This window comes from Lissotriton helveticus, chromosome 1_1 (genome assembly GCF_964261635.1).
Source record: "Lissotriton helveticus chromosome 1_1, aLisHel1.1, whole genome shotgun sequence".
NCBI lineage: Eukaryota > Metazoa > Chordata > Amphibia > Caudata > Salamandridae > Lissotriton > Lissotriton helveticus.
Genome location: NC_136057.1, coordinates 712,368,852 through 712,381,402, shown reverse-complemented (window position 1 = coordinate 712,381,402; position 12,551 = coordinate 712,368,852). Strand labels below are relative to the sequence as shown.

The following is a 12,551-nucleotide window of genomic DNA, read 5'->3' as shown; positions in this document are numbered from 1 at the left end:
GGAATAAAGAGTTAGCATTGTCATTGCAGATACCCCGTCCCGCCCGCTTTTACCATTTTATCACTTAACACAGGTGAAAGGACACTCACTCACTATAGTCCCATTCTAATTTTGCACACTTTGCACCGAATGACCTCCTACTAAAAGAAAACTATATAAAAAAAAAATGTGCGCAACCGACAAAATCCATGTGCACCCCACATGAGTGAAGGTTGGGTGCGGAGAAGGATTGGGTGCAGGGCCTGGCCACAGGCCAGGCTCTAAAGCCATCCCCCCCACCCATAATGGTTTGGGCACCTGCGGTCAAACCCCCTTCAGCGCGCTTGTCCTCAAGGGATTGGCCACAGACATATTGTAATAGGATATTAAGTTACACTAAAAAAAGAAACATTTACTGCAAAAAACAAAGCTTAATGTGAAGATCTACATGAGGAAGATGGTAAGATTTTAACTTACATTGAAAAAAGCTTAGAAATTCAGTGAAAAAGCCCTATATATTTAAAAACATAAAACCAGGGAAATTGTACATAGCTGACATTACTATAACTTGCACTGCTGCGATGAACTGCTTATGACCCCACATATTACATCATTGATGGCATCTGGAATCTATGGTGGTGCAAGTTAGACTTATGCAAGTTAAATATGTCAGGTTTGTTTCTTTTTTTCTTTTTGTGGTATATCATTACAATAAAAATAAAGAAAACATTGGACCAGCTTGGGAATTCCAGGCGTATTTGACTTATTAATGCTTTTTTCTGTTTCTATGACTAGGGAAAAAGCCCTACCTACACTTAAGCCACCACTCGGTCCTATCACATGTTTGTGATAAAATGTGCATCAAAGGCACTTTGCTCGATATTGTACCTGGTGCTGTATCTCATTAAAGTACTCCGACGTTGCTGCATCACATCTAGTACTGGCCAAAATCATAAATAAGCATATTGATTTCTCAACAACGATTGTTTCTGGAGGAATCGCAAACATGTCAGATTACTCCTGTGCCGTGCTGTGCTATTTTGTGTCCTCTCTGCTCATGTGTTTAGTTGACAGATGAAATAGTTTCTGATGCTTGTTTTCGTCCGATTTCAGATCCCTACGTGAAAATCCATCTGATGCAGAACGGCAAGCGCCTGAAGAAGAAAAAGACCACAATTAAGAAGAACACGCTCAATCCCTACTACAACGAGTCTTTTAGTTTTGAAGTGCCGTTCGAGCAAATCCAGGTACGAAAACCTCAAATAAATTACCATCTTGTCTCAAAATAACCCAGACCACCTTAAAAGGTACTAATTACCACTTGCTGATATGTGCTGTTAAAACACGCAATTAAGTAGCTGTGACAGAGATGCCCTTTGGGGAAAAAAATGAGAAAACATCAGTATGGAGTGTTAATTCATATGAGCGAAGCAAACTACTTACCTGCCATCTTAGCTGAGTTCTAATGGGTTCTGAAAAATGCAGGATCAAACGATAGGTGACGATCTCCAACAGAAGACATGTACTCAAAATTAGATTTTTATTACTTCTTTGTACTTCAAATTAGGTATCTAATTGGCCTGTTCTTAAATGCTTCAGAGTGTGACCACAGTTCATTACTTTCTTGCTCTTTTCAATTCGGTTTCATATTGCACATAACATACCTTCACTGGAACGTCTAACATTTTGATGCATCTATTTTCAAAGTCCAATACCAAAATGACTCGCAGGCTGCACATTTGATAAGAGTGTCTATTGACACAGGAAGTGCACTGCTTTACAATAGGGAGAGAACAAACCCTAGTTAGAATAACATGATTCCAGATTGAGTCTTTCCCACACTGCTAACAAGAGCACGACTTTCACAAACAGAGGGCCGCAGGAGTGTTAAAGATTAAAAAAATAAGTTATATTTTCCATTCTGGTCCAAGGTATGCAAACTGAAATGGATACAGTTTCTTTTTGTTCTTATCAACAATATACACAGCTTGAGCAAAGTCAATAAAGTAATCACTCACCATAAACTGTATTGCAAGGTCTATAGAAACTGTATTGTCTTCTCTAGATATTGTTAATCCATAAACTATATTTAGGAAACCATATAGGAGAAATGATGTAGCTTTGCCCTTCTGGTGGCTGAGCTGAGAGTGAGTGACTCGACTATGAATGGGTAATTATTTGTGGTCATTTTGGTGAAAGTGTGCAGCGTATTGATCCATTAAGGAGGATATTTGCATTCTCCCTGTACGCAAGACTTTGGTCAGATTGTCATAGGGCATAGACCATTAAAACTTGAATCTTCAGCATAGACACTGGGCACCACTTGTCTGCAGCTATCCTATGCACACAGTCTGCCAGGAGGATGTAAGAATGGAGAACACGGTGGGATGATGCTTTCTAAAGTTTTGTGTGTGTGCTAGTGTGGCAAAACACAATTTAAAACAAACATCATAACAACATGTGAGCACAGTGCCAAATAGTTCTGAGCCCAACAGTACTCACACAGCCTTTATTAAATATATCCCAGAGTGCGATCTTGTGGCATGTCTGGGTGAGAGCATGTGAATTAGTAGCAACTGTGCATGGTACCCCTACTGTCTGGAAGGATTGTCTTTCTGAACATGTCTGAGATGATTTGACGTGATTGTATAGAATGTATGTTGATGCATAGTTTTTGTGTTGCTGCATAAGTGAGTGAGTGAGTGAGTGAGAATTCAGAGCCCCTTGGTTGATGGATCAACTGAAGAGAAGTTGAGAGTAGATGAGATCTGGATTTGAACTAAAGAGGATGTCTGTGTTTAGAAAAGACTATAATCCAAAGGAGTGCTCAGGTGCAGCCTTTTCCAAATGTTTCATCCTGTTTCTGTAAGTAAGGAAAGATTTGATGTATTCTTTGTTTCCTTATGTCCTTCTGAACTGTGACAAACGAGTTGGTGTTAGAAATGGGGTCTCGGTTGGCACAGGTTTGCACACTGTCAAATTAGAGGCCACCACATTAGTCAGTGTAAGTCAGATACACACCCATAATTAACCTGGGCTCACCCTGTGGTAGCTTGGGATAGAGCAGTCAGGTTTAACGTAAGAGAAAATGAGCGAAGTATTTGTGTAACACTTAAATTACAGTTACTCAATCAAAACAAGACAAAATACTCCACACAGGTTTTGAAAAATAAAGTCCAAAACAACAAAAAACCCATAAGTAGTAGTTGAGATGTGAATTTCTAAAGAATAAACCAAAAATAATGCTTAGAAGTCATAAGCTGTCAAAAGGTTACTTTAGGTCATGATGGACCTATGCAACGTAAATGTTTGGGCCGACCTCCATGGAGGGTAAGCCGGCTGTATGACCCAGACTGGTCCAGCTGAAGAAATACCTTTGATGGAGCTTATGTCGATGTTGAGAGTCTACTGCCTTGCCATCGAGCCACGCAGAGTTGGTCCAGCCTCATCATTGAGCTCTGTGGAAGTGCATTCCAAGCTTTCTAATCGAGCTGCTTCTGCTTCATCACTGATATATGCAGGCTGTGTACTTTTCAACGTTGAAGTGGCACTGTGGTGGAAATTCTAACTCAGTTGTGGCAATGTGTCGTTTTTGCAGAAATCAGCTGCAGAAACTGACTTCTGAGGCCTAGGACTAGAGGGGGTACCTCAGGCAAGGGTAGGACTCGCAGATGGCAGAGTTCAGCAGCATCAGCAGGATTGTATTAAGTCAAAAAATGCAACATAGTAATGGGCCCCCCTAAATGAGTTTTATTATTTTTAAACTTTGTATAAAATGAATTAATTCGCTCTTTTTATATATAGCCCGGAAAAGAACCCCATTGTACGCACTGATTTGTATGATATTGTAAATAGTTTTTATTTGTATACTAATGTTTTTATCTCTTTGTATGATTTTTAACTAAATCGAATAAAGATTCTTGACTGACTGACTGACTGTATTAAGTCTTTTGTACTCCTGAGACTTCAGAAAACAGGAGGCAAGCCAGCAAGCCCTTAGAGTCACTCTGGGTTCAAGTGAGAGGGTCCTCAGCAGGACAGAGATCAGCAGGCAGCAGGGCAGCTCAGCAAAGCAGAGAAGCAGTTCATCAGAACAGTCAGTCACAGCAAAGTGGTAATCCTAACAGCACAACAGTCTTTACTCCAGCAGAGTTCTTCCCAGGTCCGATAGGTTCTGATTTGAAAGGGCCAGAACACTGGTACTTATACCCAAAAGTGCCTTTGGTGTAGGGGGTGACTTCAAATGAGTTTTATGAAGTGCACAAGGATCCCTTTTGACCCATCCCTGGCTCTGGACTACCAGTGGAGGGTAAACCAGCCCTTTGTGTAAGGGCAGGACACCACCTATTCAGATGTAAGTGTGAGCCACCTCACCCCTGTCCTGCCCAGGAAGGCTATCAGTATGCAGATGAATGCTGGTGAATCCGCTGTCATACCCAGCCCTTCCTGTGTTGTAGCTGTCTAGAGGGAATGTACAAAGTGTAGCTGTCACCCAGCCCAGATGTGTATTGGAGACAGGCTGCAGGCACACAGAGCAACGTTAAAAGCAGAGAAATGCCCACTTTCTAAAAGTGTAATTTCTAAAATCATAATGTTAAATTCAGGTTTACCATTAAAGAGGATTTATCATCACCATTCCAAGATTTAAAACATAGTGCAGCTACTCCTTTCTGATCAGGAATTAGAGTTTATGGGGCAGATGTATCAAGATACCATTTTGCGATTCTCAAATAGCGATTTTTAAGGAATCGCTATTTGAGAAGTGCAAAATGGTATGTAGGTAGAAATTCACTATTTTTTAGCGATTTCTTAAAATCCCTTAATTGCGATTAGCAAATTGCTAATCGCAATTAAGGAATAATTTCCCATTCATTTCTATGGGCCAGGAGGCCCATAGGAATGAATGTGAAATTATTCTCAATTTGCGATTAGCAATTTGCTAATCGCAAATTGAGAATAATTTCAAGGGTGCAAGGTTGTCTTAAGGACACCCGGCTGCACCCCTGAATTTGACATGTGTGCGCATATGGCGCACATACATGCCCTAAGGGCATGTATGAGCGTCATATGGCACCTTTAGAATTTAAAAAAAGTGCATTTTGAAAAGAATTCGCCAATTACCACCAACTACAAGTTGGTGGTAATTTGCAAATTCTTAGTCAAAAATCGCAACACTGAAATGCTTATTACATTTCAAATAAGAAATCGCAATTTGCCATTTCTTAAAAGCCTCGCAATATTAAGGAATCGCTAAATTTGCGATTCCTTAATATTGCGAGGCTTTTTGCATGATACATTCCAAATCCCGTTTTTTTGTCGCAAACGCTGCTATTTTGCGAATCGCAGCGTTTGCGACAAAAAAACGGATGATACATCTGCCCCTATATGTATTAAGGAATTCCCAATTTTACTCTATGAGATAAGCAGTCCACAGTAGTTAAAACGAATTGAGCTGCTTGTCACTACAGGGACATGTAAAACTTAAAAGTACATGTCCTACCTTTCACTTACACAGGACACTGCCCGTAGGGATACCTAGGGCCTAGCTTGGGGATTACTTATGTGTGATAATAGGGGTGTTTAAGGCTTTGCAAGTGGTTTTAAATATCAAGTAAAAGTGGCAGTAAACTGCACACACAGGCCCTGCAATCGTAGGGCTTAGATGGGTATTAAAGGCTACTTGTGTGGGTGGCACAATCAATGGCGCAGGCCCTCTAGTGGCATTTAAGTTAAAGGCCCTGGGTATATGGTACACCACATTACAAGGGATGCACCAGTAAATCAAATATGCCAAATAGGTAAACCCCAATTATATACTTGTTTAGGGAAGATGAACATGCACTTTAGCACTGGTCAGCAGTGATAAAGTGCTCAGAGTCCTATAGCCAACAAAAACTAGGTCAGAAAAAAGATGAGGAGTTAGGCAAACTGTTTGGGGTAACCCTGCAAAAAGGGCCATTTCCAACAGTTGGTTACAGGGAAGGCTGGACCCTACCACTCAGAAGCTTTAGAAAACTGAGGCCATTGCATTGCCCATCAGTGTCAGGCTTCTTCAGTAATTCACCTCATTGAGCGAGAAGATTTTGATATTTCTTCACCAATCTTGGCGGGTATGGTGTACTTCTTTACCCCAGTACTGGCAGGCCTAGTTTTGTGATTTGCCTAGGTTAGGGTTTCATTTTTGAGGTTCTTCGTGTGTAAAGACTAATGGCATTCACGGTGGTTAGGTCTTTGACATTTGTTGGTGCCCTATGTTCAGTGTGTGTTGTGGTATATTAAGGAGTTTGTTTTTCAGGATCCTGCCTTCTGTGCATTCTTTTAATTTTGTCGGTTCCCATACTAGCCCACCATAATTGTTACAGGAAAGTTGGAGGCATTTTAAAACGTGTGGCCTTTTCAATCCAAGTTATGTAGACCTGATTTTTCAACCGGCACTATAGGAGCACAATCTACAAAGATACCAAATGGCTCAAGTGCATCCCTACGCATTGAGGACAGAACCTGGTGCTTCCTCTGATGCCAGGTAGTGCCACATGAACGGAGGGAATTCTGGAAGCAAAGTACTTACTGTATGTGAAATCTAAGCTACTGTATAATAGTTGATTATTAACACAGTTTATAGTATATTCCTGTAGAGTGCAAACTCTAAACAAAATGGGCTTAATGTTTGCCATTCCTGGAGGCTGGATTCAGCTTCTTCCAGCTGAAGTGTCTGTTCACAGGAACCCCATACATTGCAGCTGCTGAGAACTGGTGCTATGGTGGAAGCATGCTTGACCTAAGTTCATGAATATCATCCTGTATGCAGCCCCCACTGCAGTAAACAAGCTCTAGAGGAGTTTGCTCCATACTGGTGGGAATGCTCCAACGTCCCTCCGCATAGCAAAGTATGCTCACTGAGAATAGAAGTAAACATGGGTCTTTGCTGAATCTGGGGATTACAGAGACTGCTACGCGTTTGGTGAAAAAAGACACAATCACTGACACTGTGCAATCTTAAAAGGCATCTTGTAGTCTTTGAACTGAGTTCTATAACAGATTCAAGAGAACTTTGAGCAAGCTGCACCTGAACGGGACAGTAACAGCAGGATCCCTTAGCTTAGAAGAGGGAAAACGGTTAGTGGGGAATGGAGGGGGGTGTTGTACCTCTTGATTAGAAAAGGTTACGGCATTCCTGTGCTGTGGATTGACTGAATTGTGTCGTATTTAGTTTTGTTGTGAGATTAAAAGTTCTTCCTTCTTTAAAAAGATAAGCACTGTACCGGGCAGTGAATTTATTATTGAGTCTGTTTTTTTATTGTTGACTTCTTTGTTCTTGTCCCCACACATTCCCCTGAGAAGCCTGTGACTGCTTGTCTTCACTACTCTGATAGTCAAGTGCAGAAATGGCAGTACTTGGCCCAGTTTGCATGGCCAAGGCCACCTCTCACAAACAACCTCAACCACCATGGTTGGAACCCAATATCCGCTATCGGCCTCGTGGCCCTTCACATAGGTCAATGTAAAGACTTAAGGCAATAAAAGAATAGAACTATCATGCACAAATAGTAATTAGAAAAGGAAATAACCAATTCAGATATTGTTTTTATCCAAAAGTACAAAACGTGCTTTTATTAATAATATTTATTACAATAACCTAGCCCATTCGTACTATCTCAATTGTATCATCACACACACCATACTACAAAATGACTCAATTAAAAACATTGTCACATTAGTAACAACAGTAATAGATTGATACAGTGCTTCTTGATACATACAATTGTTAATTATTTTTTCTCAAATGTATGTGATTTCGCAAGGAGTTAGGGCAAAACATTGTGGCACAAATTCAATTGACAGTCGTTGTATTCTACGTGCGTTTCGGCACTGGGGAGTGCCTTTGTCAGGAAAAGGCCACAGCTTAACCACAATGGTATCCAGTGTTTGATTAGCAGTGGAGACAATACATCATCTGAATGTCTTACACTAGGGTCAGCCCCTGTAGCCGACTGCATCTGATTCTTGGTTCTAGATAGACCGATGAATCAAGAACTGATGTATGGCAGAGAAAACACTGCTGATTTGATCCAGCTAGGCGATTGACTGATTTATTCCATGTGGGGATAACCGTGGTAGGCAAACTCGTTAATAGGTGAAATAGGGTAAAGGGTTCCTCCTAGCACAAAAAGAGTCTGATTCAGAGCCCTTCAAACATGGTCTGGCTCTCACTACTTATCTTACTGTAATTTAAGTTGCTCTCCATCAGAACATAGCAAATGTGTTCACTTTGACTGTCTAAATATTTTTTAATCCTGGATTCATAGGAAACTAAGTTTGTTTAGAGTTATGCTGCTTAAGAAGCTTCCTTCTAAATCTAATAGTGGATCATAAAGGATGATGTGAGGAATATATGAGTATATTTTATATGTTATGTTAGATGCAGATGATAAAAAACCTCACAATGACTCTGGGTTGAGTCGCACCTCTTTTATTCCTTCTTTTCCAGCTGAACAATGACAAGTAAACCTATCAAGCACTATCTAATCAAAATGCATTCTAAAGATTTTGCTTCAAAGTGTTAATTTACCTCTCATATAAAGCTGATTTTGGTATAGGTAACACAAATTGGCAACTGCACACCTCCTAAATGTATTTGCCCATTGGAAAATGAGGGTCTACATCTAGTCTACGATAGAAGATGACACATTTCTGGAATGAAATATGAGTAGCATTTCCATCAATAGTATATGATGAACATGTATGCCTTAAGATCCTGAAGAGGGGCAAAATTGACGCAGAGGTCACCAAGGAGGTGTACTTTGTGTGATACCACTTATGGTGCACATCAATGTTTTCCTTGAGTAACTTTTTGTCCATTCTTATACATCTGTAATATCAAGCAGGTACAATGGCAAAAACACTTCCTCATTTCTTGTCAGCACAACCCCACGAATAGGGTGGATGTCCATTTGTCATTGTGCAGTTGCTTACTCTGTATCTATGTATTCTGAGTAGTGGGTGCTAAAGAAGGAGCGTCAAAAAGGTTTATTGCACCTTCTGTAACACTAAAGTTGTTTGGAGGTATCTAAAAACGGGTGTGTGTGTTAATTGAACTCAAAAGTCGCATAGATAATTTAATCAATGGGCTTTTCTTTACAGCGAAGACTCAAACCCTAAATTCGTTCTTTACCGATTGCATTTTATTTTTTCGATTGTTTGATACTGCTACATATGTATATGGTGATCATAATATATTTTCTGAGACATCAATGAACAAAGTGGTTTCGAACACTGGGTATGCTACTTTTAAAGTTAACAAAGTGTGTACAGGAAAGAAAAAACATCAAACAATCCCCTTTGATTTGAAGCGCCATCCTGGTCTGACGTTACATCAAACTAGATAGAGCCTCTTTTCATAGCTTTTTTCAACATTAGAAGCAAGTGCGCTGTACCTTGATTACATAGTAACAAAAGCAATCTTTTGCTTTGAGAAACAGCATTTTCAAAGACATTTAGAGCTAGAAATTTGTGAAAGGTAAATTATCCCTTTTCACCATTCTTGAAACCTCTCTGCGACGCTGTCATTTTCCATCCAGTCTAAACAAATCTAAAACTGAGACCAATCAGGGGATGAAAGAAAACGCTGGAAAGTATCAAGTTTGTATGAAGGGAGTAATATATGCACCATGGAGAGTGAAGTTATATTACAACAGAATGCCGGGTGTGAGGTAGATTCTGACCTACAATGCCTTATCTTTGATGTTGTCTGCGTAAAACAAGCAAGAGCAAAGCCAATATGCCAGGCTTTTGAAATCAGTGAAAATGTTTGTTTGCTGAAAGAGAGAAATGTGTGTTTGCGCGTTTTGGTGTGTCAGAATATGAAGTCTTCAATATTGCCATTTTATTGCAGCAAAAAATAGTTACAGAAAAATGTGGCTCAAGATTAATAACTTTTAGTTCCTCTTGAACTCATTTATTTTTAATTCTGTTACCAATGTAATTTAATTACATAAGATCGTCTTTAATCTGTGCTGCCTTCTCTGCCAACATGTGTTTCGCAACAATATAGGGCCCTATTAGGATGGCGGATGGACTTGCGTCCGTCCGCCACTCCAGAGGTGGAGGGACCGTCCGCAGGGGCAGCGGCGGTCCCTCCGTGCAAATTAGGATCCTGTATGTTTAACATTGCGGCGGTGCTGCTTAAAGCGGCACCCGCCGCAAAGTTAAAAATGCACGCAGTGCATTTGCATGCACAAAGCGGCAGGCACCGCGGGGTGCCTGCCGCTTTGTGCATGCATATGCAGGGGGGTGCCATAGGTACCCCCCATGTGCACCCCCCAACACCCTGGGGGCCCGCAACGGGCCCCCAGAAGCAAAGCTACACATGCTTTTCCACCGCGGAGAATCCGCCGCAGAAAAGCATGTTTCCTCACCCATCGTAATTTGGCTGGCGGTGTCTTGCAGACACCGCCACCAAATTGCAGACAACATCCCGCGGATCAGCGGCAGACGGACTTGCCGTCCGCCTCTGATAACACCGCCATCCTAATGTGGCTGGTGGTGTTTTGGAGGTCCGCAGCGGTGAATCCGCATCCGCTGGCCCGGCGGTGGCTTCCGCCGGCCTGGAGGATGCGGATTCACCGCAATCCTAATAGGCCCCAGAATTTTCTCTTCCGCATCAGAGTCATGGCTTTGGAACCATCCACGCCGTGACTCTGATGCGGAAGAGAACATTTTGCTAGGTTCATCACTTTTTGAACCAACACTCGTCCGTGTGAGTAGGAACTGATACAGCTTCCCTCACCATGACTCCAAGTACCGGAGCGTGACACGTCACTACTAGAAAATATAATACAATTTTACTGTTCTACTGAGGTTCACGATTAATTTAAGGTGGAATCGAGGCGCTCGCACATAGTACCACCGAACCGACAGGACAACTGGAAATCCATATTGTTGAGACAAAATCTTTTTATGACCTTTAAGGATCTGGGCACGCGCTACCGGTTTAAATTTATTCGCCCTGAAAAACTCCGTGGTATGGAGTGAAACGCGTTGGCTGATTTTTTGTTGCAAATTGAACTGTGACTGTGTTTTTTTAAATGAACAATACAGAATAAAGGAACTTTTTCATATATTTAAAATTGACAGTTCTTTTGGACTTCTTTTTCTGTGCGCCCCCATACAAGTCTAAAAAAGTTTCTGTAAATTAACCATTTATTATAAAATTGCATACGTTTAAAATTAGCGCCGCGGAAAATGGTTTTATTAAATGTATTTATCTTATCCCATACCTGCTGGCTAATTTCAATATCTTCCCTCTTTTTCCACCTCTCAATAATCTTACTGGAGGATTCCTGCCCTTTATTTTCTTTTAGTATTTTAATCCAAATACTCATTTTCTTTTGTATTTGGTTATTCAAAGCTGTAGAGATATTTTCTTTATGAAATAAATTTCCTATATCGAGCTCTCTGAGTTTTGGATTAAGCATAAGAAAAGACCAGTTCAAAATTGTATAGGAGTGGTGTATCTGTTTAGAAATTTCATCCCAAGACTTCCACCTATTACCCATAAGGAAGTCTTCAATTTTCTCAAGGCCATTCTCCTTCCAGAGATAAATTATATTGTTGTCCATGCAGCCCTCTTCTCCTAGACTAAAGTTGCTTAAATCCGTTGTATTACTTATTTTAGGGATACAATAGAATTTCAAAAACTGAGTTTTCTGTATAAAAATCCACTGTAGGGACTTATAACGGACTTTCTTTGGATCTTTCGTAATTCTAACCGGGTCAGTGATTTTTGATTCTGACACCATCTTCTTCATAAAAAAATTGTCTACCTCGTGGGTTTCTAAAAAAAAAAACTAAAACTATGGTGTGCAAAAGATGCAAAATAATATTCTCTAATATTTGGAAGGGACAGCACTCCTTGTGCGGATGGAAGATATAAAGTGCTAAGTGCAAGCCTGGGAGATTTTTTTGCCCAGAGAAAAGAGGAAATCAAGGCATCTACTTTTTTAAAATAGGAGACCTGGATTGTACAGGGTACGGCGCTGAAAAGAAAATTAAAAAGAGGTAGAACCGACATGCGTACTAACGCTGCCCGTCCCATTAGAGACAAGGGTAATAAATTCCAACGATCTAAAAGCGACCCCACCTTTAACATCTTGAGAGTAATGTTTCTATACTCAAATTATTAACTAGGCAGATCCACAAAAAAGGAAACGTGTCATTTCATAATGTTGCCCATTTTTTTGTATGTAAAAGTTTAAGCACAAATATTTAATTTGTCATACCTCAGTAAGGTAGTCGATTAAAATTCATGTTTCCATCATCAATAATTTCGTAAAACATTTCTATCAGTTTGAATGGACTGTCACGCAGGTCAGCATACCTGTATTTTCTTCAAAATCCATGGTGCATAATTCACTTATAAGAGCAATTATAAAAAAAAGGTTGATGAACGTTTATGCTTTTATTCGAGTTTCCTGTATTTTATTGGGGTTTCCAGAGTAACTAAAGACAGGAAAAGAGAATCAAAAAATATATGATTACAAAAAGCATTCCTAACATTTCAAAATAAGGGTAAC

At 40.3% G+C, this 12,551-nt stretch overlaps 1 protein-coding gene across 3 annotated transcripts in view; it reads left to right on the top strand.

The window, feature by feature from the left end:
• SYT1 (synaptotagmin 1) overlaps positions 1-12,551 on the top strand; it is a 1,132,258-nt gene that overhangs the window by 1,082,767 nt on the left and 36,940 nt on the right. For all 3 annotated transcript variants that reach the window (XM_078674249.1, XM_078674248.1, XM_078674247.1), the window contains exon 8: positions 1,093-1,226. In XM_078674249.1, the coding sequence (XP_078530375.1) occupies positions 1,093-1,226 (134 nt within the window). The remainder of the gene's footprint in view (positions 1-1,092; positions 1,227-12,551) is intronic.